The 26143-nt window shown below is 40.3% G+C and overlaps 2 protein-coding genes across 2 annotated transcripts in view; both read left to right on the top strand.

The window, feature by feature from the left end:
- Nucleotides 1-14362, top strand: part of LOC109078539 (butyrophilin subfamily 2 member A1-like) — a 34635-nt gene extending 20273 nt beyond the window's left edge. Inside the window, exons 2-3 of the mRNA XM_042719503.1 lie at nucleotides 13447-13791; nucleotides 13885-14362. Of these exons, the coding sequence (XP_042575437.1) occupies nucleotides 13447-13791; nucleotides 13885-14243 (704 nt within the window). The 3' untranslated portion in view covers nucleotides 14244-14362. The remainder of the gene's footprint in view (nucleotides 1-13446; nucleotides 13792-13884) is intronic.
- Nucleotides 14363-15516: 1154 nt separating this feature from the next.
- LOC122136706 overlaps nucleotides 15517-26143 on the top strand; it is a 100208-nt gene continuing 89581 nt past the window's right edge. Inside the window, exon 1 of the mRNA XM_042721134.1 lies at nucleotides 15517-15610. Within this exon, the coding sequence (XP_042577068.1) occupies nucleotides 15532-15610 (79 nt within the window). The 5' untranslated portion in view covers nucleotides 15517-15531. The remainder of the gene's footprint in view (nucleotides 15611-26143) is intronic.

Below are 26143 nucleotides of genomic sequence, written 5' to 3'. Positions count from 1 at the left end.
ATCATTTTATTGAATGTATTTTTTTTCCCTAAAATGGTTGTTTATTAGAGACTGGACATATTGACCAGACGATGTTAATGAGACCAGTAATAGTTTTTTGTAGATAATACCTGGTACAGTCTTGGCCGAAAGTTTTGTAGAATTACAAATATTGGAAATGGGGAAAAGTTGCTTCTTAATTTTTTATAATAGGCATTTGCATATACTCCATAATGGTATGAAGAGTGATCCTATGAATTGCATAGTCCTTCTTTAGCATGAAAATTAACTTAATCCACTAAAAAACCTTTCTCACTGCATTTCATGCCTGTCATTAAAGGACCTGCAGAGATCCATTTCAGTAATCCTGTTGTTAAACTCAGTGAGAATGTTGACGCGGCACAAGGCTGTAGATCATTGATGTCAGTCTGATTGGGTTAGAATTGCAGACTTGACATGTTAAAAGGCGGGTGATGCTTGAAATCATTGTTCTTCCATTTTTACCCATGGTGACCTGCAAAGAAAACGCGTGCTGCCATCATTGCGTTGCATAAAAATGGCTTCACGAGGCAAGGATATTGTGTCTACTAAAATTGCACCTAAATCAACAATTTATCGGTTCATCAAGAACTTCAAGGAAAGATGTTCAATTCTTGAAAAGAAGGCTTCCAGGGCGTCCAAGAAAGTCCAGAAAGCGTCCCAGGATCGTCTCCTAAAGAGGATTCATCTGCGTGATAGGAGTGCACACAGTGCAGAGCTTGCTCAGGAATGGCATTCAGGCATGTGTGATCGCATCTGCACGCACAGTGAGGAAGACAGACTTTTGGACCAGTATGGCCTGGTGTCAAGAAGGGCAGCAAAGAAGCCCCTCTCTCCAAAAAAAAAACATCATGGGACAGATTGATCTTCTGCAGAAAGTATTAGTGAATGGCCTGCTGAGGACTGGGGCAAAGTCATATTCTCCGATGAAGACCCCTTTCCGATTGTTTTGGGGCATCTGGAAAAAGGCTTGTTGGAGAAGAAAAGTTGAGCGCTACCATCGTACTGTGCTCCATGCCAACAGTAAAGCATCCTGACACCATTCATGTGTGGGTGTGCTGGTCTCATCCAAGGAGTGGGCTCACTCACAATTCTGCCCAAAAACACAGCCATGAATAAAGTAATGCCCGTACCAACCAACATCCCTCCAACAGCAACTTCTTCCAACCAACCCAACAACAGTTGGTGAAGAAAATGCATGTCATTTTCAGCACGATGGGCACCGTGCCTAAAGGCAAAGTGAGAACTACAGTGGCTTCGGGACCGAATGTGAAATTTTGGGTCCATTGGCCTGGAAACTACCCCGATCTATCCATCCCATGTAGAACTTGTGGTCAATCCTCAAGAGGCGGGTGGACAAAACAAAAACCCACTAATTCTGACAAACTCCAAGAATTTATTATGGAAAGAAGGGTTGCCATCAGTCAGGATTTGGCCCAGAAGTTGAGAGAGAGGCATGCCCAGTCGAATTCAGAGGTCCTAAATAAGAAGGGGCCAACACTGCAAATACTGACTCTTTGCTAAATGTCATGTAATTGTCGATAAAAGACCTTGAACGTATGAAGTGCTGTGTAATTATATTTCAGTACATCACGAAACAACTGAAACAAGAGATCTAAAGCAGTTTAGCAGCAAACTTTTTGACAAACTATATTTATGTAATCTCTCAAACTTTTTGGCCAACTGCAAGAAGTACCTGCCTTTATCAATTCGAGCATCTGAGTCTTCAGCCATTTTCAAAAAACATGTAAAGGACACCTCTTTTTTCTCAGCACCTGATCAATTAATACTAGCACTTACCTTTTCCTATTCAGTTCAATTCTATTTTATTCAGTTTGCTACGATTTGTAAAAAATAGAATATAATAATAAGAATATCAATAAATAACTTATGTGTACTTGTGCTAGGACTAAAACCCCTTTCCACACTACCACGGTGGTCCCAAAAAATTGTGCTGGAAAATGCACAGAAAGAGTGGCTTTCTGTGTGATGCAAACACCTCCCGGATTGATTCCCGGGTTGGGACCTACTAAACATTGCCGGGTTCATTCCCGGAATGGAGCTCTGTGGTGAACAAAAGCCAGAAACTAATGGGCGTTAAAGGGTGTGTTGTAGTGATGATTATGCACATTATGTCATTGTTACTCTTTTACCAGGTGTTTTGGAAGGCAGATCAACATTTGTTGACGAAAAACCTATGTGCCAAACCTGTTTTTTTTTTTTTTCTAATGAAGGCAGAGATCAGTAATAGTTCCTCACTATCCGTGCTGAAGCTGAGATCGTTACAACCAGTTTTAAGTGGAAAACAAAAAAAAAACTAACACGTCACAATCATAAATGTCAATGTTTGTGCTTTACGGGATCGTTATGGGTTGTTGTGTGACACACAGATTCCAGAATAATCACTGGACAGTGTGAATGAAACCATACACATCAAAAATGATCCTGGAACACATTATCCATGTATTTTCCGGAATTTTTCGTGTGGAAGATGATCTTATACTAAACAACAATTGTCCCTAGTAGCTGATCAGCTGCCATAATTTACTAAAGCATTGAAAAACACTTCTGCTTGCTTTCTTCTCCTTCTTCCGTGTATTGGCCGCCGAGCATTCTCGACGCGTAACATTACACATCACATCCCTGATGTCCACATTTGTCATTACGGGGACCTTTAACAGGTTGTGTGTGAAACGCAACCACTGGCAGTGTGGATGTGCAAGCCCAAAATCTAACGATCCGGGAACATTGGCCGGGACACATTACCCTGTATTATCTGGAATCTCAGTGTAACAGGGGCTAAAACTGAGCGACTTTATACTGGTTGTTCTGCTTATTTGTAGAATAGATTTGTGTACTCAGAATTTTGAAAGGAGTGTACACTGTTGTGTTGTGTTGCTGAGAGAATTAGTAAACAATTAAAAATAACAAATATTGCTAGTACTAAAAAAATTATTCTGTGATTTTAAAATTTACCAATCATGCATGTGTGACTATTCATTACAAACTATTCCACTGTCACAGGTGCTCAGCGTTTGCTATAAATAAAACCTTCACAGAACATGGTAGTGAGTCAGCCATCAATGTAAACGCAGAGGTCAGTGTGGTGTACTGGTAGGTACAGCTGTCCAGGAACCAACATCTGATGTGCTGATCATCTTCAACTGTCATCCCAGAAAACCTGCAATAAAAACAGTAACAGTTCAAAATCCATCATAACATTACCAATATAACAGGTCTGTACAATTCCTGTTCCTGGAGATCTACCTACCATCAGCCATTCAGATCTGACCCTGATCCAACACACCCGCTCTGTAACTTTCAACTGTTTTCACTGATGTGCCTGTGAAGTAGATTTGCTGATAAGATCCTTCCTGAAATGTACAACGATTAAACAACAGTTAAAATGTATTTTCGTAGAGGATCGTTTTAATAAAGGCGACAATATTACTTTTTAATGATCTTATTAATAATTTTGGGGGGTTCGGTTAATAAAAAAATTGACATTGGCTAAGAGACGAAGTGCTTATGAGAAAGGCATGCAAACAGCTTTTTTAGGTTCATTTATCGGCATTTACATTTGTATCATAAATACATACCGTCCCAAAGTGCTCTTCAGTAAACACAAAAGATGTCCAAACTGATTAATATTTTACAGAGCTCCAGACTAACTATTTTTACTAGGAGCACTATAGCCCCTGACTGAAAATTTTTATTCTTTTAATTTCAGAGGGATATGAAAAAAATATGTGATGAAAAAATTACTATTGTTTTGCATTAATAAGTGAAGTTACTAATAATATTTCATGTTCATTTCTTGTTTATTTTATGTTCATACACATTTGACAGTAAAGCACTAAGCTTGAGTTGAAAAGCTTACAATATAGGGCCATGTGATATGAAAAAAAAAAAAAACTATTGCAATTTCTTTGATCAATTTTGCGATTGATTTAATCAATGCATTTTGACACACAAAGAGATGCTTTACAGACATAAATGCATTCAGTGTGAATTTGAAACATATTTCCAAAAGAAAACCAGTTAGAGCTTTATCAAAATGTTGTAACATGTCTCTAGAACAGACATAAAGCAAAATAATCACTAAGTAAATGTGAGACAATTGTAGCGGTGCCTCAGGTGTTGAAATAGATTTGTTGCACTAGGTTCACACGTAGTCTGTCTGCAGTGCGTGTATGCGGTGCAGAAGCAGCATGGACTCATTGTGCTTTCGCACAGGATGATTTCGCTCCTGATCCACGGCTGTTTACCACAAACACAACATTTATCCATTAGTTTGATTTCAAATCCAAACGTTGTTTCTGAAAATGCTTTTCAGCATTGTGATTCTATTTTATCACAGTACAGTAATACAATCTTTCGTAGACATATTCACTCAATAAATATAACTTTGTTTTCCTACCTCCATGAGTGCCATCTATTATTGCCCTTTAAATCTAAAAGTGCACTTTTCCTTGTTTTAAATCTAGCCAAAAAGCCATGTTGACTGTGAAACAGTAGACATTAATTATATGCATTTATTGTGTAATTACTACATTTCCGTGTCAATCCATGTTAATTTTTATCTGCGAAGGCATTCGGCCAGTTACTCTTAATTCTAGCGAAAGTGCAGCACAGCAGAAATAGAGTCCATGCAGAAACGATCGCTGTATGACTGCTGCAGGTGCATCGCTCCTGGAGCGCACTGCCAGAGAGCAACCGTATGTAGTGTGATCGCTCAGATCCGTTAACATAGACGCAGAAAAAATACGCAACCACGATAATGATCACAGACTGAGGTGTGTGAACCTGGCATTACGTCTGTATGGTCGGTCTGTTTTGTTCTTGAGATCCATTTAGGCGCGCGGCATACCTATTGCTTCGGATAGCATACTGCGGGAGGTCGGGGCCGCGGAAAATAGTACTATAAAAGATTTCATGACGATTTCGATTAATCGCACAGCCCAATTACAATATTTATTTTATTAACAAAAGTAATGTGCAAAATCTAATTTTCATGTAGAAAAGGTATATATTGTACTCCTTATTAAATGCACCATTTTTCTTCTATAGTCTTATATAGAAGGCGTCTAACAACTTCAATGATATTTATACCATTGTTTGATGCAACTGCATGCAAGTATTTACTGCTAGAAGAAATAATAAACAGAAAAGAAATTTTTTCTCAGACTGAAAAACTTAGAGTAAAAGTGCTTTCACCATAAGGCTAAGCCTCAAGTATCAGCTATATACATGGATTGAACTTCTTCTAAGAATTATATAAAAAAGTAAAATGTATGATAAGTATGACATTGTTATACTAAACTAAAATTAAAATAATGGAAAAAAGCCGCTAAGATAACATGTAGAAAGAAAACAATACTTCTTAAGCACTTTCAATAACATACAGCGGACTTTGAACGATCAATTGCAGAAGCTTTAAAAGAGATTACGTGAATTGTGGCATCCATAATTGTAATCGGTATTGGAAATGTGAATTAATTGTTTAGCCGGTAGCTTCCAAATTCATCAGTGTGAGTGCGAGATAGACTGCAAAACATCATATAACTAAAAGAGGAGTGGCTATGTCCCCTTTAAATTAGGGCTGTAAAGCATTAATCAAATCATCATAAAAATCAATGATTTGAGCTGCAGCACTGCATTTCTAAATCACTTTATAGCACAATTTTCCGCGCCCCGGCCTCCCGCAGTATGCTATCCAATCCAATCAGAATGCAGCGCACCTAAATGGAGCGCAAGAACAGAACAGACTGGGCATATGCCTACATAACTCCAGGTTCACACACTGTCTGTGATGCGTATTTCTTTCCGAGCCCATGTTAATGGATCAGAGCATTCACACTGCACGCAGAAAAATTATGCCCGAAAAATGTGAACAGAAAGGTTAGAAATAGAAAGGCATGAAAATAATTAATATCTAGCCGATGAGCATGAGGAGAGCTGTGAGAGTACACAGGACACAGCTCTTGAGTGAGAGGAGGCTATACTTTAAGTCGTGCTGCAGCTTTCTCTCCCGGGGAGAGGAGCGTGCATCTGAGCACACGGCCTGGCTCTTGTGACAGAGCAAAGAAGAACTCGGCGTCGCAAGCAGAGGGATCTCAGCGCTTCGACATTATAGTATTAATGTTAGCACTACGCGATTACAACCGTGCTTCTCCCCGTAACAGTTACAGAATCGCGCCACATACTGTATATGCACTGCAGACAAAGTATGTTGTGAACCCGTATAAATGTATAACAAACTATTTCAACAATCTGAGGCACCACTACAATGAGCTTCCAAAGGAAACAATGCATGCAAAAGAAACATTTGAAAATCCATAAAGATATGGTAAGCGCAGCACGTGAAATCTTGCACACCTTCTGAAATCCACACTGCGGTAGTTCGCCGCACGCTAGTACTCCGCGCTCTTTCTAAAAAAATCCCTATGTGGCGGAGGGCTTCGCTACTGCGCTGTTTGCCTCCCTTTCTGAGCTGGTAAAGCCCCGTTCATCTTGGGCGCCACTCCACCTATGTATCCTCGGATACCTATATTAACAGGGTGTCCCTATAGATCTGTTGAGACGGCTCCTTCAACAAGCTTATGCTGTGTGACAGGCAAGACTTAGTATAAAATGCTAGGTTCTTAGCCGTATCCCTTTAAAGAAATCTTTCCTGATTCCAAGCCTTCAGTTTCCACCGGCCGAGGCCCCAATAATCAACAAGTTCGGGTAGCTTAGGCCTTGGTCGCAGGTACCGTCAGACAGCCGCCTAATGTCCCAGGGGGCAACCCCATGGAAATGGTAGGAGCTGGTACTTGAAGTGTTCCCGCCATGATTCTAGTCCGCACCCCCCCCAGCATGAAGCGGGCGCGGTATAGCCTTTCTCTGTTCCCCATATGATTCCCCTAGGAGGACTTTAGTTCAAGTCTCCCTGAAAGGGAACGCGCCCCAGGCGTCATTTAATGTAACCATGACCCCTGAGTAGGAACGAGACACCGCGCCCCTCTAGCTCCCCGCCACATGCTTCGACCGCAAGCTTCAGACGAAGAAGTGAATTCCACGGTGTCTCCGGGTGCCTGCTTTATAAATGCTACCGGGTAGTGACGTCAGAGGCTGTCGCCGCCGCCAACTCGTTGGTGTTTCTTTTTTCAATGTATGCTTCAGACACGGGTCATCACAACAAGGTGTCCCCCCATAGCCGCACCCCTAGAGGACGCAGTGTCTCGCCGCCCCCACTAGGGAACCATGGTTAGCATCTCCGAACCTGGAGACGTTTTCCTTTTATTGAAAGTCATGAAAACACTATCGTGGAGTTTTTCTTTTGCTATTTGAGCAAATGGGAATGCAAAAAATATATTTGTGGTACTCTCCCATTCACTGCTCTTCAAGTTAACTCAATTGCTTTCATTCCGCTGCTGAGAAACCTGTGAAATGTGAAAAGGGTCCATAAGCAAAGCTGATTAAAAAATCTGCAAACTTACCTTTAAGGCAATGATTACAATATATATGATTATTTAGCAGTAGCTTTGCATGTTCATCTATAGTTGCCATCATCTGAAATCTTTGTGAGGTCTTGCATCTTCTGAAGTCTTCACACGCGAGGCTGGAGAAACAGGAAAACAAAAGGAGAAAGATTAACATAGCAGTTCATATTTCACAAAAAAAGATGATTTATTTCATCACATATAACAGAATGCAAGGTTATGAGATGTTTTCTGTGTGAATACATGTTAAATGTAATTGACTGTTCCCAGTGAGCTTGATTGACAGGTGATCTGACCAATCAAAACGCAGAATCCGCCATCTTGCCTGACAAACAAATCAGACAGTAGTGTAGATTAACTCTGGTGGACTTATACTTGAAAAATGTTGTATAAAGACATGTGACATCTTTTTTATTTTGTGCTTTAATTAAATTTTAATCCATCGGTTCATGTGTGCTGCTTGAACTGAGGCGCTACAGCGATCTGTCACAACACATTAAAACAGCACAAAACAGTATTTATTGTTTGAATTTTTAAAAAAAAAAATTTTTTTTTTAAAAAAAAAGACAAAAATTTCAAAGCTGAAACCTTGTTTCATACCAGAAGTAACCTTCTCTGTCTTGTCTGTCTGTGTCGTCAGTTTCCTCTTTTGGTCCACTCGATGTGTTTTTTGCTGTGTGAGAACAAGGTGTGTACTGTGAGAGCAGCATCTCTTCACACATAGCAACAGTATTTAAGGAGGGTGGGTTTTTGCGAAGATTCAATTGATTGCTCTAATAAAAAATCATATTTCACAACAACAACACCACACTCTACAGTCACAACACCATCCATAAAAAATATTTTATGCCAAAGAAACACTTCTGATAAATATGAATGTTAAAAAAAGCTCTACTGTTTTATATTTTTGCGTAAACCGTTTTAACAGCATAGTTTATTTATTTATTTTAAGGCTTCATTGTTATATAGACCCCAAACCTCTGAATGGTAGTGCACACTAAATTTTAAAAAGAAATTCATATTTTTATTCAGCAAGGGTGCATTAAATTAATCAAAAGTGAGTGTAAAGAATTGTTGCAAATAAATAAGAAATTTCTATTCATCAACAAATTCTCTCTATCTCTCTCTCTCTACAGGTGCTGGTCATATAATTAGAATATCATCAAAAAGTTGATTTCACTAATTCCATTCAAAAAGTGAAACTTGTATATTGGCATTCATTCATTAAGCACACAGACTGATATATTTCAAATGTTTATTTTCTTTTTAATTGATGATTATAACTGACAACCAAGGAAAATCCCAACCAGTATCTCAGAAAATTAGAATATTACTTAAGACCAAATACAAAGAAAGGATTTTTTAGAAATCTTGGCAAGCTGAAAAGTAATATGAACATGAAAAGAAGTATATGAGCATGTACAGCACTCAATACTTAGGCTGGGGGCCCTTTGCCTGAATTACTGCAGTAATGCGCCGTGGCATGGAGCTTCGATCAGTCTGTGGCACTGCTCAGTGTGTTATGAGAGCCCAGGTTGCTCTGATAGTGGCCTTCAGTTCTTCGTGCATTCTTGGGTCCTGGCATATCGCATCTTCCTCTCACAATACCCATAGATTTTCTATGGGGGTTAAGGTCAGGTAAGTTTGCTGGCCAATTTAGAACAGGGATACCATGGTCCTTAAACCAGGTACTGGTAACTTTGGCACTGTGTGCAGGTGCCAAGTCCTGTTGCAAAATGAAATCTGCATCTCCATAAACCTGGTCAGCAGCAGGAAGCATGCAGTGCTCTAAAACTTCCTCAGATACGCGGCTGCTTGACCTTGGACCTCAGAAAACACAAGTGGACCAACACCAGCAGATGACATGACACCCCAAACCATCACTGACTGTGGACACTTTTACACTGGACCTCAAGCAACGTGGATTGTGTGCCTCTCCTATCTTTCCTCCAGACTCTGGGACTCTGATTTCCAAAGGAAATGCAAAATTTTACTTTCATCAGAGAACATAACTTTGGACCACTCCAGCAGCAGTCCAGTCCTTTTGTCTTTAGCCTGGCGACGACATTCTGACACTGTCTGTTGTTCAAGAGTGGCTTGACACAAGGAATGCACAGCTGAAACCCATGTCTCTTTCCCCTTCACTTCTCTCTATTAATAAAGCTTTCGGGACATGTGAGCCCTCCAGGAATAGCCAGCCTCTTTGTAATGACCTTTGAAGTGTCTTGCCCCTCCTTGTAAAAGTGTGTCACTGGTCGCCTTTTTGATTAACTGTCAAGTCAGCAGTCTTCTCCCCTATGATTGTGCAGCCTACAGAACTAGACTGAGAGACCATTTCTGCTGCCTTTGCAGGTGTTTCTGGAGTTAATTAGTAGCTGATTAAAGTGTGGCAACTAGGTGCTCCTCAATATTAAATCTTTTCGCCACAATATTCTAATTTTTTGAGATACTGGAATTTGGGATTTTCTCCTTAGTTGTCAGGATAATAATCAACAAAAATTAAAAAGAAAATAAAATATTTGAAATCAGTCTAGGTAAAATGAATGAATATAACCCATAAAATTTCACTTTTTGAATGGAATTAAAGTGAAATAAATCAATCCCTTTGAATGATATTCCCTAATTATAAGCACAGCACCTCGTTTATACATTATACATATATTAAAAGTAGCCAAATAGTTTTCAAACATTGATAATAATCATATATGTTTCTTGAGCAGCAAATCATCATATTAGAATGATTTCTGAAAATCATGTGACACTGAAGACTGGAGTAATGATGCTGAATTTTGAACATTAGTGTATGTTTGGTGTTAACTTGCTAGCCATATGGTTCAGTGTGCCTTGGAGATGTTGTTCGACAGGAGGTTTGCTCAGACTCTGGGATGCAGAAGGCCATCAAGCACCAAAGAATCTGAAAATATAACAAGCAATTTGTCACACTTCGCAAACAATATTCAGTATACAATGCCAGTTTTTATCACAAGGAACCAAGCTTAGAGCACAGGTGAAAATGTGGTGAAAGATAAAGAATATATGCATTTAATAAATATCCTTATATAGTTTTTAAATACCAAATCCCTTTACCATTAGATCTAGATCAAAATGCGCGCTTCAACCACCGTCATTGATGTAAATGATCGCCACCGATTAATGGTAACGCTAGTGTATATTTAGGTTAAATAAAAAAAGCCTATTTTCAATCATCCATTGAAAAATTACCAGCAAAAACTTTTACAGAACGGTCAAATCCTCTCATCTACACATAAATGTGTTATTAAAATCCCAAACTTTTCATAAGGAGCTCAGTCTATGGAGTTAGCATACGTTATGTTACCTCCTCTGATAACGGTTAAGATGCTTACGAACTTGTTTGAAAACACTACACCATTTCTATGAAGTAAATTCAACAGATGATATTTGTGCGATTTTCATGGACTAAACTTACCGAAAGCAATTTTAAAAATACAGCAGCAAGAAACAGAGCTGCGCATAACTTGTTAGTACCGTTGTCGGGTCGCCTCGCTTCCATGGCAACTCCTCCTCCAGTGTTTGAATCTGGAATGAACGCTACCCCAATGTTCAGAAGCTACAAACATTAAAGCACGCAGAATTTACATAAACAAAGATTTCGTAAATAAATAACTTAAATTGATTATTTAATAATTTAATTAGATTTAAGTTTTTCTCGTAGTTCCATGACCCATTCATTGGTGAAAAAACGCCACCCCTGGCATGTGGAGCGTCAGATATAAAACATCACTTTACAGTGATATTAAGTATAAAAGTATAAAAGCTTTAAGTTTTATAGTTTAAGTAGTTTAAGATTTGCGTTTTTTATTTTTTATTTTTTACTAACACCTCAGACCCCTATTTAGCCGAATATGTAAAGCAAAAGTGTATGTATGTATGTGGAGTATGTGTGTGTGTATATATATATATATATACACACACACTATTTTATCTATTAGTTGACTTGACCCTCTAACACTTGAACTCTCTATTTGTTTTCTCACTGCTTGTTTTCATAAAAAATAGCTTTCTCTATTCTTTTTCTGTTCTAGCCTATCTACTGGTTTTCTATATACTAATATATATATATATAACTTGCTACGTGTACTGCGTTGGGCTAAGTTGGGCTAACACAGATACTTTTCATAGCATTTACCATTTACCTATTATTGCTCTTTTGTTGTTTTTGATTGCTTCTATTGTCGTCATTTGTATGTCGCTTTGGATAAAAAAGCGCATATAAATGACTATGTATGTGCGTGTGTGTGTGTGTGTGTGTGTGTGTGTGTGTGTGTGTGTGTGAACACTGGACTGACCATCAGCTTGCCAGTGATACAACACATGTCTGCAGAATAAAAATGAATAAACATTAAACATTCGACAAAAGCTCAAATTAAAATGTTTTTGTGTGTCATTGTTTTTAAAACATTCATATTCCACTTCAGACTTTAAGTAGCTTAGCCAATAATATTCAGTGACAGATGGACAATCCACTAGGCTATATAAAATAATGAATAAAAATGCATTTAGTTACCCTTTTTCTCTCTGTGAGAGTGGACGCAGTAGATCTCCGATTCCTCTGATCAAGTTTCAACTTATATCAGACGTTATGATTTTGATCAGATGCGCGTTTCGGCTGTGTCGGGTTGATGAGTCAACTGATTTCGACGTTGAATCGATGTTTTATTTTACACGAAATAACGTTCTGATGTTCCTAACAAATAGTGAATGTTGATTCAACATCGAAATTTGATAGACGACAGATACTGACCTTTACAACCAAAAATCAACGTTGAATCAACGTCTGCTTGCTATCTGGGATATGTTGTTGCCTTATTAAAATGCTATACGTTTAAAAGAAATTTATTTTAATTTTATAGTATATACTTATATATAAATACATTCATGAATGTTTTTAATTAATGGATTTTATAATAATACAAATAGCAATGTGTAACATTTTACCATATTTAGTGCAACACTTTTATTTGTTCCCAACAAAATAGTTTTTTCACTAAATGTTTAGATTTCTAAAATTGTTCACTGATTTTTCTAGAATAAATTTTGCTGCCGAATTATCCACTAACCTAGTTTATGATAAATTTTTGTCATAGATTATGAATACGCATAGGCCTATATTTTTTCATATTTATTGTTTATTTTATTTTTCTTTATAATGAAGTAGTCTGTATCTAATAGATTGTGAAATAATGATTATCAGTTCTACACACAGAGATATATAAATTCTACATTTATTTAAATGGGGAAAAAAATCTTCACTGGTATCGGATCGGTATCTGTATCGGCCAATACTGAACCCTAGGTATCTGAATCGGTATCGGAGGCAAAAATTTTGATGATTTCTTTTAATTTTGATGATTATAACTGAAAACTAAGGAAAATCCCAAATTCAGTATCTCAGAAAATTAGAATATTGTAAAAAGGTTCAATATTGAAGACACCTGGTGCCACACTCTAATCAGCTAATTAACTCAAAACACCTGCAAAGGCCTTTAAATGGTCTCTCAGTCTAGTTCTGTAGGCTACACAATCATGGGGAAGACTGAGGGAGGGGGGATCCTGATCCTGATCCTGATCCTGATCCTGATCCTGGCCCTGTTTGTGAAACCATGCCAGAATCTATTATCTGTTGTCTTTTGATTTGGTCATTTTACATTAACGTATATGTAAATATAACATTAGTCTATTTCAAATATTACCTTGATTTTACCAGCTTTACAACATTTTTTATTTATTTTTTCTTCAAGAAAGTGAAAGCAGCTCTATTGAACTCTCACGATTAAATTTTTTTGTGAACAAACTACAACAAATTTTTACTTCTAAATTTTTACTACAACAAAAGGTTATTTAATCTCTCATCTTGATTTCATCTCTCTCTCTCTCTCTCTCTCTCTCTCTCTCTCTCTCTCAGGGTTGATTGTGCACGGTCCCTCTGCTCCTCTGGTGGCTCCTCTGGGATCTTCAGTGGTTTTGCCCTGTTATGTTGATAAACCTTTACCAGTGGAGGATCTGGAGCTGGAATGGAGAAGAGCAGACTCAGAGACTTTAGTTTATCTGTATCAAGATGGTGAGAGTCAAACAGAAGCCCAGCAGCATGATTATCATGATAGAGCTCATTTCTTTACTGATGAGATTCAACATGGAAACTTCTCCCTCTATCTGGACAATCTGAGAGCTGAAGATGAGGGACGATACACATGTAGAGTTTACAGTCAGCAGGATTCTGGAGAAACTGTGGTTGAAATAAAATATGTTGGTGAGTAAAAACTCAATTAGTTGTAGCAGAAAGATATAGTGTTTCATAAGAATACTTTATGTTCATATTTCAATTTTATTTGAATTCTTTCAGTACGTTTGCTGGTGTCAGGATCAAAACACTCCATATCTGCATCTGTGGGTGAAGACGTCACTCTGAACTGCTCTGTAGACTCTCGTATCCCATCTGAAGACATTGAAGTTTCATGGAAGAAAACAAATGAAAAGATTCAGGTTCTGCTCTACCAGAACAATGAGACTTTTCCAGATTCAGCAGATGAGCAATACAGAGACAGAGTTGAGTTCTTCACTGCTGAAATTCCCAAAGGAAACTTCTCTCTTAGACTGAAGAGTATCAGAACTGAGGATATCGGAGTTTACATGTGTGAGGTGTTGGCTGGAGGACTTTCAGCTAATGCAACTGCAGTACTGGAACAACTGGGTGAGTCCTAATGGATACATAAATAAATACATAATAATTGGGACCTAAAGTAACAAACTACTTTTTGTTGTTTTGTCATGTTTAGTTTACAGTGCTTTGAAACTATTCTGATAACCAATTTATGTCTGTATGATTATTCCTGGATGTGATAGTAACTGCTAAATCACTTTAAAGTGTTAGTTCACCCAAAAATGAAAATTAGGCCATAAATCACTCACCCTCAAGGCATCCTAGGTGTATATGACTTTCTTCTTTCAGACAAATCCAGTCAGAGTTTTATATATATATATATATATATATATATATATATATATATATATATATATATATATATCTATCAAGCTGTTTAATGGCAGTCAGTGTGTGTTGCAGTGCTTCAGTCCAAAAGAAGTGAAATAAAAAGTGCCCATCCATTAAAAAAAAGTGCTTCACACGGGGGTTGAACAAAGGCCTCCTGTAGCGAATTGATGTGTTTTTGTAAGAAAAATATCCATAGTCAAAACATAATAACTTTAATCTAGCTTGTGCTCACTGTTGTAAACAGTGACGTATAGCGGAAGTACAGCAAAGAGATTAAAACAAAACAACGTTCACTAATTAGCAATACAAAACGAGGATTTGTAAAGAAGAATGTCAGAAGATTTTGATATAAGCAGAGAGGAGATTGGTTTTCCTTTACTAAAGTAAGGAAACTTTGCTTCCTTTGTTCCTGTTAACAAACACTGGTTTTCATGAGACTCACCAGCGAATGTGCAACGCAGACCTCATACATCATCAGCCCGGAGCTGCTTCTGTGAACAACTGTTGGCACAAGCTACATTGAAGTTATTATTACGTTTTGAATATGGATATATTTCTTACAAAAACGCATCGATTCACTATAGAAGGCCTTTGTTCACCCCCAGAGCCGTGTGAGACACTTTTTTTTATTTTTATGGATGTCTGCTTTTTATTTAACTTCTTTTGGAATGATGCATGCAACACCCGCTGAGTGGCATTAAACAGCTTGAAAGATCAAAAACAATTGTTAATATAACTCTGACTGGATTCGTCTGAAATAATAAAGTCATATATACCTTGGATGCCTTGAGGGTGAGTTATTTATGCCCTAATTTTCATTTTTGGGTGAAATAACCCTTTAAATGTGGGATTTTTTTATTATGTGTGTGTGTGATGGAAACAATACATATCTGCACAAATAAACAATATTTACTTTTTAGGGCAGTATACAAGAAAACCCTGTTGCACTTGTATTCAGTATAATGTCTGTGTTTTTCAGGTTTCTCTGTTTCACACATAATGGTGTTGATTCTCTGTATATCTGCATCTGGATCTGCACTTCTGCTCTGCTGCCTGATCTACTGCAGATATCAAAATGGTACAAATGTTCTTACTTGCTGTAGTTTATTTGGGACTTGAAGATTAAGAGAAAATGGAGAAGAGCTCAAGCAATATGTGTTAATGATGGGTGAATAGCCTTCAGTGGTTCAGTGAGGCTTTTATCCAAAAGAGTCAGACTTTCATGTGATCAAAATGATACAATAACAGACCAATACACAAAAAAAAGTTCATTTTAAGACTTTATTTAAAGATTCAAAACTTGTTTAAAGATTTGAAACAATCACAGCAAAAGGTATCAAATTAAATGAGTGGAAAATGGTGAAATGCTCATATCTAATGTCAGAATTGAAGGTCACTGAGTTCTTAGTCTGGAAGGTGCTGATGAGTATTAATTCTTCTATATAATCATAAAAACAAAACAGTATATAACATTGTGCTAAAGCATCTTATTAACTTGCTGCTAAACGCCTTAAAACTCTTTTAATAATATCTTTCAAAGACTGATGGCACAAACATTGGCAAAACATTGGATGAACTAAAAAATTGAAATTAGTTCATCCCTTAATTTAACTTAAGTGAGAAATTTGACTTTTCTTGTAGACGAGGTGCATTAAAAAAAAAAAGCATGACGAACCACTCTTGCATGATTAATAAATAAATATTAATAAAGTTAAGCAACATTATTGCACAATAATTAATATTCATGAGCTAAATCTTACTGAATTTATGCAGTGCTTTACTGCCATCTTTTTGCAGGTACAGTATGTGAATCATCACTACTGAAAAAATCACAGCAGACAAATGTGCCAAAGCCCACTCAGCAAAAAACATAATTAAATATTTGATTCTATTGCATGGCTGATAATAAGAAGGATACGCAGAACATGCTGTTTAGGCCACAGTAGTAAAAAACAAACAAACAAAAAAAAACATTAGCAAATAGGATATATTGGATATATACATTTCAACAGTAATAATGATTTTGGGCAGTAAGTCTAATGAACAAAGTACCAGTATAATATATTTTGATCAGCATGCACTTAATCACTTGATAACATATGAAACAGCAGACAATTGTATATTATGAGTGTACCAAAACACTGAAAAGTTATTCAAAATAATTATAAACTGTTTTTATGTTGTGCACAAGTGACTAGATGATATGGAGGTTGAACAAGTGGTTTTAATAATTTCAGCTGTGATTTGAGAAATGTACCAAATCAACTGAGAAAAACGTCTCGGTTAAATACGTAACCCTCTTTCCCTGATGGAGGGAACGGATACATTATGTCATGTCGACATTATGGGGATTAACTTGGGAGCCCCAATCATCTCTGACTTTAAGAGAAAATGGCAATAAAATTTGGCTAGTGGATTATGCATACCTGAGCCACTCCCCGTGCCTATGGGTATAAACAGGTGACAGGTGCATCCACTCTTCAGGTTTGATGCTGAGGAGCCGAGAACTTATCCCTGACCGCCAGCGATGGTTCAAGGTTGTGGCAAGGGAACATAATGTCTCCGTTCCCTCCATCAGGGAACGAGGGTTATGTACGGAACCGAGACGTTCCCTATCTGTTGGTCACTGCGAGTTATATCGTGACAATATTATGGGGCCATGGAAAGCTCCACAACCTGAACCCCGTTACAACCCCATGATGTAGCCAATGTTGCCAAGCAGCCGCGTGTCAGACAAACGCTACGCAAAGGTCGTAACCTTCCCACCACAAATTCGCTGACCTTGGTACCCGCAGATACCACAGGCAAGTACATTGCTGCTGGAGATAGCCAAGCTGCTGTTCCTTTCCCCACAGAAATTTCTTAAGAGAAGGGATTTCGACCTTCAATGAAAGATTTGCTTCAAGTCAAGTCAAGTCTGTTTTATTGTCAATTCTTCAGCATGTACAGTACATACATACAGAGAATTGAAATTGCGTTGCTCTCAGACCCTTGGTGCATACAGATAACACTAACAGTAAAATATTAAATACAGATAATAAAATATTAAGTACAACTATACAAATATACAAATAGATCATGTTAAAAGAAAGAAAAGTAAAGCAGCACAAGGCACATGGCAGACAGAGTGCAAACCAGTGAAGTAAACAGTGCAGATATAATGATTGTAGTGCAAAAGAGCTTATTTTGTCTGGTTAAAGTGTCAATGCTGAATGAGGTACTGAGCAGACCAATGCTGTACAAAGTGGCTGGTGCAGGTCCCAGTGTGTTTGTGGGAGCTGGTGGGGGGTCTGAGGTTCAAAGTTCAGTGGCGCAGTCGTGGGTCAGCAGAGTGAAGAGGAGGGGGCTCAGCACACATCCTTGGGGGGCCCCAGTGTTCAGTGTGATGGTGCTGGATGTGTTGCTGCCGACCCGTACTGCCTGAGGTCTTCCAGTAAGAAAGTCTAACAGCCAGATACACAGCGAAGTGTTGAGCCCCAGCTGGACCAGTTTGTGGATGAGCTGTTGAGGGATGGTTGTGTTGAATGCTGAACTGAAATCTATGAAAAGCATTCTGACGTATGAGTCTTTTTTCTCTAGATGTGTGAGTGCTGAGTGGAGGGTAGTGGCGATGGCATCATCGGTAAAGTCTTTCGGATTTGTTGTTTACAGCTTAGTCAGAAACTATGTGGAAGTGAGCCTTCCAGAGAAGGGCACTACGGAGGCCACACCCTACCTGTAGGGAGGTAACATGTGGAGATTCTCATATGGACTGACCCAGGCATGGTACAGTACTACATATGGAATGGGTCTCTGGGGCAGGTCCTACCTGAGAGTAGGGATGGAACAACTGCCAGCAGAGACTGACTGAATACTCTGTCAAAGGGAAGACACAGGTTTACTGAGAGGGAAACCTTACCTTGGAAGAATACACATATGGGATAGCCCGCAGGGAACCAAGCCATATGGACACCTAGCCCAGTACAGGGGCTGACTGGAGACCCGGGCAAGCTAACACCGATACTGGGCCTGGCATCAGACTGCTCTGCCAAGTCTGACTGCCGGTGGTACTGGAGGATACTCCACCAGGGTTCGCCATCTGGGAAACTTACTGGAGGAGGGAAAAAGCGCTTGCATCCCCAGGTGAGGGGGAATGGCGCAGCAAGCGTGACACCAGCCAGCTCTTTCCGCCAATTACCTGTTATTCAACACACAGGAAGAAACTGGCTCAACGCAGAGACTGTAAAATCTTGCGAAAGTGTTCAGTGTCATCCAGCCCGCAGCTCTACAGATGTCTGCCAGAGAGGCTCTGTGCACCCCCATAGGGCACGGCTCACCTTGGGACTGATACGCCAAGGCGATAGCATCCACTATCCAGTGGGCCAACCTCTGCTTGGAGACAGCCTTCCCTTTCTGCTGACCTCTGTAGCAGACAAAGTGCTGCTCAGAGCTTTTAAAGCTCTGAACCAGGGTTCGCCGTCTGGGAAACTCTACTGGGAAACAAATCCTCTAACTGTGCCTGCATCCTCACCAACTTATCCCAGAAGCTTCAACACCCAACACCAGAAAGCAGACGTACATGGTGGGAACCTTGGGCACGTATCCAGGCCGGGGTCTCAGGGCAATGTGAGAGTAGGCCAGCCCAAACACAAGGTACACTTCACACACCGAAAATGCTTGGAGGCCCCCGACCCTCTTGATGGAAGTGACCGCAGTCAGGAGCGCTGTCTTAGCAGACAGGAACTCAAGCTCGACTGAATCCAGTGGCTCAAAGGGACCCCTCTGAAGTCCAGCCAGGATGATAGAGAGGTCCCAGGAAGCACCAGGGGTGTCCTAGCAGGATTTAACCTTCTGGCACCCCTCAGGAACCTGACGATGAGATAGTGCTTTCCCAGGGACCAGCCATCCACTGCATCGTGATGTGCTGCGATGGCAGCCACATATACTTTCAAGGTGGAGAGTGAAAGCCTACGCTCCAACCATTCCTGCAGGAAAGAAAGCACTTCTCCAAACGTGCATTCTCGAAGAGAAGAACACCAGTTTGCAAACAGACTCCATTTCAGGGCATAGGCTTGCCTCGTAGAGGGAGCTCTAGCCTGAGTGATCATGTTAACCACTGCAGGTGACAGATCAGCTAGGTCTGCCGCATCCCATCCAGGAGCCACACATGGAGGTTCCAAAGATTTGGACGTGGGTGCCAAATGGTGCCAAGCCCCTGAAAGAGCAGGTCCTGTCTCAGAGGGATGCGCCAGGGAGGGGCTGTCGCGAGGAGCATGAGTTCTGGAAAACAGGTCCTGGTGGACCAGAAAGGTCTCACTGGGGGAAACTTATACTTGCAAAAAAACAGAGGCCAGCAGTGTCCCAGTGCATCCGTGCCGAGGGGGGCCTCGGTCAGGAAGTAGTACAGCTGGCAGTGGGATGACTCAGGGGAAGCAAACAGGTCCACCAAACAGGTCCACCTGGGCTTCCCCGAATCAACTCCAGATCAGCTGGATTGTGTCGAGATGGAATCGCCATTTGCCAGTGAATGTGAGCTGTCATGAAGGCATGTCGGCTGCACGATTGAGCTGCCCCAGAATGTGGATGGCGCGCAGCAACTTGAGCCACGTGTGACTCCAGAGGAGATGTCGGGCGAGCTGTGACATGCAACGTGATCGTAGACCTCCCTGCCGGTTGATGTTTGAAACCGCTGCTGTGTTGTTCATTTGGACCAACACGTGCTTGGCTTGCAGCAGTGGCCAAAACTGCCGCAGAGCTAGTAGCACTGCCAGCAATTCGAGGCAGTTAATGTGCCAACAACATGCTGAGGCACTTGTTTTAAGGGCACCCCATCCCATAGAAAGAAAAGGTTCGTGCAGGGGTTGAATGAGCAGCAACATGTTGGTGTGAGAGTCACACGAACTGTACCATGGCGCCATACCCACCTTGGGACTCTGGAGTGTAACCAGTGTTGAAGTGGTATCATTTGCAGAAATTTGAGCGGCATGACTGTGGATGACATATGCCCCAAGAGCCTCTGAAAGTGTTTCAGTGGTACCACTGTCCTGCCTCTAAGGGAACTCAGGCAGTTTATCATGGACTGGGCATGCCCATTTGTGAGAAGTGCCACCATACTCACTGAGTCTAACTCCATACTGGAAAAAGAGATTATCTGCACAAGTGCTGGATCACTAAGTCCCTGTGGTCACACAACTGTTCTTGCAGCAGGCCATCCACGAGATAGTTGAGGATCCTGATGCCCACTTCCCATAGCAGGGCAAGGGCACCCTCCATGACCTTCATAAAGACACAGGGGGACAGGGACAGCCCGAAGGGGAGGACCCTGTACTGCCATGCCCGACCCTCGAACGCAAACAACACGAACTGCCTGTGTCGAGGAAGAATCAAGACATGAAAGTAAGCATCTTTCAGGTTGACCGTTGCGAACCAATCCTGGGGCTAGATGCATCTGACTAGGCTCTTCTGCGTCAACATCTTGAATGAAAGCTTGTGGAGCGCCGATTAAAGACTCGCAGATTGGCCGAATTATCGAGAGGCTGTCTGGCAAACTGAATCGCATAGCAGAGTCGAATTGTGTGAATGAGCCAGCGGGACATGTTGGGCAGCACAATCCACGCCCCCAAACTCCAAACGGGTGGCACCAAAGGGACAATAGACGCACCCGCAGTGGTGCAGCAAAAGGAAGTCAAGCCAGAAAGGCCAGAAAGCATCACATTCTGACTGATCACAACAGAACTCCTCATGTCCCCAGAGGGACTGGCCAGAGCTGCGTGGAGAGGGAAATGCGTCTCCCAACCGCAGCTTCTTGGCTGCCAGCAAAGGGGGGCATCATGGGCGAGAGTGAGGAAGCAGCGCATCGCTCACTGTCAGCCCACGGGCCTGAGAATCTGAAGGAAAAGGAAATTGCTGTTTCGTTGAGCCAAAGGCGGAACAGAAACAAACAAAAACTGAAGATTCTTGCCTGGCACCTCTACGGGGTAAGGAGCGGTGCTGTCTCCACCATCTCCTGAGACAGAGCAGCTTCCCACATCTCCGGGTTGCCCGTGTAAGGGCCGCTTCATCGACTTCTTAGACAACTTAGTGGCTGGCTGGGACACGGGGGGTGCCGCACCCCTGCAAGAGGCTCGACGCACTGGCCTTGATGTTGTTTCAGCACAGGGAGGAGTGCTTCTGAAGGACACAGGAGGGTGCCCACGGCGATGAGCAGGCTGAGGCTTTGGGGCCTGGAGAAGTTTTGTCATGCCCTGACATTTGTGCTTTTTTCAGTTTCTTATAAACATCTAAATGGCTAAAGTCTTATATCACTGTAATCAGCACAAACTGGGCTATAATAATATGTGAGCAGCATGTATGTACATGATTGTGTTTTTGGAGAAAAAAATGTTATGCGTGGTTAGTGTAAAACTAAAAAATGTTAAATCACTTGAATAAGGCAATAAAACACATACAGAACATTGGTTCCCGGACTTTTTGAGAACTGGAGCTTGTAGCCTAGAATTTTTTTTTCTAAATGATGTGAAAATCATCTTGTTTACCCACTCACAGAAAACAATATATTGATTTAAATTTTCTAAGACACTTTTTGTTGGTAAAAGTCATATCGCAGTAGAGGCGTCAACTATCATGAATATCACTGTGATTCACACCTGAGAAGACAAAGGCCCGCATAATGAGCTGCATAATGAGCCTTTCAGTCAGGTATGTGGCTGAGAGGGATGAGTTACAAGAAAGAATGTGAGGACAAAATAAATGTATATAATTTTATGTTTGTAGTTTATTTAGAATATATTTAATTATCCCACAACACAATTTAATATTCACTTGCGAGTGCAGATAAACAGTTTATTAGGAACAATCAAAGCTGAATTTTTAGCATCATTACTCCAGTCACACAATCCTTCAGAAATCCTTTTAACAATCTGATTTTCTATAAAAAAAAACAACAACAACAACAACAAAAAAAAAACATTTATTGTTACTATTATTATTATTACTATTAATGTTGAAAATAGCTGAGAATATTTTTTCAGGTTTTTTTTGGGAGGGGGATAAATTGAAAGAACAGCATTGTTTGTTACATTTGTTATTTACATTTATATTATTAACATCAAGCTTTTGAATGGTATAGTATTGTATGTTGTTATTGAAACTTCATAATGTTTCACTTGATTATACATTTAGTCAGGAATTATAGTTTGGAAAAAGTAGTTAAACTAGTAAAATGTTTACACGTTATGTGAACAGTAGTACAAGTATATAAATAAATAAAAAGAGACTTACTCATGTTTATGATCTCTGCTGAATAAAGTGCTTCATTCTTTTTTTCTGAGGAAATCCAAATCTCAAATCCTCAACCACATCACATCTTTTTTGGTGAATTATGCCTATATTCCTCTCATGTGAAGCAAACAGTAAAAAATAAAAAAACTTGAAGAACAGTCTCGCTGCTTTGTCTTCTGTCTGTTGTGTGGGCGATTCAAGCCGGCGCTTTAGTGAAACATTATCATCTCAAAAGAAAGCGTCAGCGCCATTAGGCGCAGTCGCATTAGAAGATAATGAAGGGGGAGACGTGAAAACGGACATCGCGTTGTTTTCATATGGATTACTTTATCACAGAATATTTGTTTTCGGCAGCACTTGTTTAGTTTAAAAGTAGACATGTCAGGCTTTCTATAGATATCTCTCTCATGTCTTTTCGTTGAGTATTCACTGAGTTACAGTTCATTTTAATGACGTGTTTGTAAATAAAGATCCCCGCAGACAAAGGCTGCAGACAGCACTCCTTGTTTGTTATCTTTATTTTATAAATGCACAAAGTTTTGTTGTTATTATGTCTGTATACAAAAAAAAGTAGACCCTTTACAGATTCGATTGATGTATTGCTCTTATCTGTACGTTCAAAACTGAAAGTGTAATTTAAGTTCTTTTCGGGGTTATCAGGAGAAAATGCGTCATAACGCGTATACGCGTTAATCGACTTCAGACGGTTAAATGCCCCGGCTTAGTGTACTTGCAGGATAGCAATGGCATGCAGGGCAGAGGAGGCTTGGCCCGCAGCACCATCAGCTTACGGCTTTAGACGGGGGATGAGGACAATTCCTCCAAGTGGCGGCCTTTTGTGGGCACGAGTGCACCACAACCGCAGTCTCCGCCTGGAGAATGTCAACGTACCCCCTAGCCGCCCCACCATCAAGGGTAGTGAGGATGGAGGCAGACGACTTCATCAGATCCTCATGCAACTCCGGGAAGAAAGGAACCAGGGCAGGGCATGGTCCCAAGGGACCGTGAGGTGTGCATGCCTCCAGCCTGATGCTCGTGGTGGCCCGGAAAATCCGCCCCACCGAATCTTCATCCTTAGAGGATGATTGCTCATCCCCCAATGCTGCCATCAGCATCTGAGAAAGCCGCAATCGCAGTGCTGCCATGGTCACTCCCTCACAGTGAACACATGAACCAAATATTTTTTTTTTCAACACTTCCATACAGTTCAGTCTGTTGTCATTCACTCAAGACCTCAGAAAATTAGACCAACACAAAGATAATAATCAGTTTTTTGGTGTTTGAAAATTATATTTTAAAATGGTTTCCAGTGACAAGCCAAAGTCAATATATTTATTGTCATGCACTCAAGAGTCCATTGAAAAGACAAAATAAACAAGTAATTAATAACCAAAAATAGCATTACTATTTAGTTCTTCATGAAACAGCAACTTAAAGGCAATTAATATTTGTGTAATAGATGGTGAGAGAGAAGTTACCATACGTTAATGTAACACGATACAAAATTGAATTATGATATATAAACAGCTGTCACGTTGCACACACACACAAGGAACACAGGAACGAAGGAGCGAGGAGACAAGGAGTAAATAACTCAAAAGGGTTTTTATTTACAACCCGATTCCAAAAATGTTGGGACACTGTATAAATTGTGAATAAAAACAGAATGCAATGATGTGGAAGTTTTAAATGTCAATATTTTATTCAGAATACAACATAGATGACATATCAAATGTTTAAACTGAGAAAATGTATCATTTTAAGGAAAAAATTAAGTTGATTTTAAATTTCATGGCATCAACACATCTCAAAAAAGTTGGGACAAGGCCATGTTTACCACTGTGTTGCATCCCCTTCTTCTTTTTATAACAGTCTGCAAACGTCTGGGGACTGAGGAGACAAGTTGCTCAAGTTTAGGAATAGGAATGTTGTCCCATTCTTGTCTAATACAGGCTTCTAGTTGCTCAACTGTCTTAGGTCTTCTTTATCGCATCTTTCCTCTTTATGATGCGCCAAATGTTTTCTATGGGTGAAAGATCTGGACTGCAGGCTGGCCATTTCAGTAACCGGATCCTTCTTCTACGCAACCATGATGTGGTAATTGATGCAGTATGTGGTCTGGCATTGACATGTTGGAAAATGCAAGGTCTTCCCTGAAAGAGATGACGTCTGGATGGGAGCATATGTTGTTCTAGAACTTGGATATACCTTTCAGCATTGATGGTGCTTTCCAGATGTGTAAGCTGCCCATGCCACACGCACTCATGCGACCCCGGTATACCATCAGAGATGCAGGCTTTTGAACTGAGCGCTGATAACAACTTGGTTTGTCCTTGTCCTCTTTAGTCCGGATGACATGGCGTCCCAGTTTTCCAAAAAGAACTTCAAGTTTTGATTAGTCTGACCACAGAACAGTTTTCCACTTTGGGCCAAGACTCATTTAAAACCTATAGAGATTTAGCCGGCAACGGTGAATGGCACGGTGGATTGTGTTCACCGACAATGTTTTCTGGAAGTATTCCTGAGCCCATGTTGTGATTTCCATTACAGTAGCATTCCCCTGTATGTGATGCAGTGCCGCTCTAAGGGCCTGAAGATCACGGGCATCCAGTATGGTTTTCTGGCCTTGACCCTTATGCACAGAGATTGTTCCAGATTCCCTGAATCTTTGGATGATATTATGCACTGTAGATGATGATAACTTCAAACTCCTTTGCAATTTTTCTCTGAGAAACTCCTTTCTGATATTGCTCCACTATTTTTCGCTGCAGCATTGGGGGAATTGGTGATCCTCTGCCCATCTTGACTTTGAGAGACACTGCCACTCTGAGAGGCTCTTTTTATACCCAATCATGTTGCCAATTGACCTAATAAGTTGCAAAATGGTCCTCCAGCTGTTCACAGTATGTACATTTTAACTTTTCTGGCCTTTTATTGCTACCTGTCCCAACTTTTTGGAATGTGTAGCTCTCATGAAATCCAAAATGAGCCAATATTTGGCATGACATTTCAAAATGTCTCACTTTCAACATTTGATATGTTATCTGATTTGTAAATTATTCCATTCCTTTTTTACTCACAATTTGTACAGTGTCCCAACTTTTTTGGAATCGGGTTTGTACAAAGGCACGCTGGGGATCACAGGACTGGAGACATCAGGAGAACAGAGATGACGTATAATGGCTGACAAAGTACTCATTATAAATACACAGACACCAATGGGAAACACCTGGGAATTAATTAACACACACAAGGGCTGGAGCTGACACCCAAGCGAGTTTTGGGGCTGGACACCCTTCTCTTCTGGATTGGGGGGAAAAGACATGTGGAGCCAACACTGGAGGGAGCTCTG

The sequence above is a fragment of the Cyprinus carpio genome, chromosome B3 (genome assembly GCF_018340385.1).
Source record: "Cyprinus carpio isolate SPL01 chromosome B3, ASM1834038v1, whole genome shotgun sequence".
Taxonomy (NCBI): domain Eukaryota; kingdom Metazoa; phylum Chordata; class Actinopteri; order Cypriniformes; family Cyprinidae; genus Cyprinus; species Cyprinus carpio.
The sequence above is the reverse complement of the archived record's forward strand: the minus strand, read 5'-3'. Positions and strand labels throughout refer to the sequence as shown.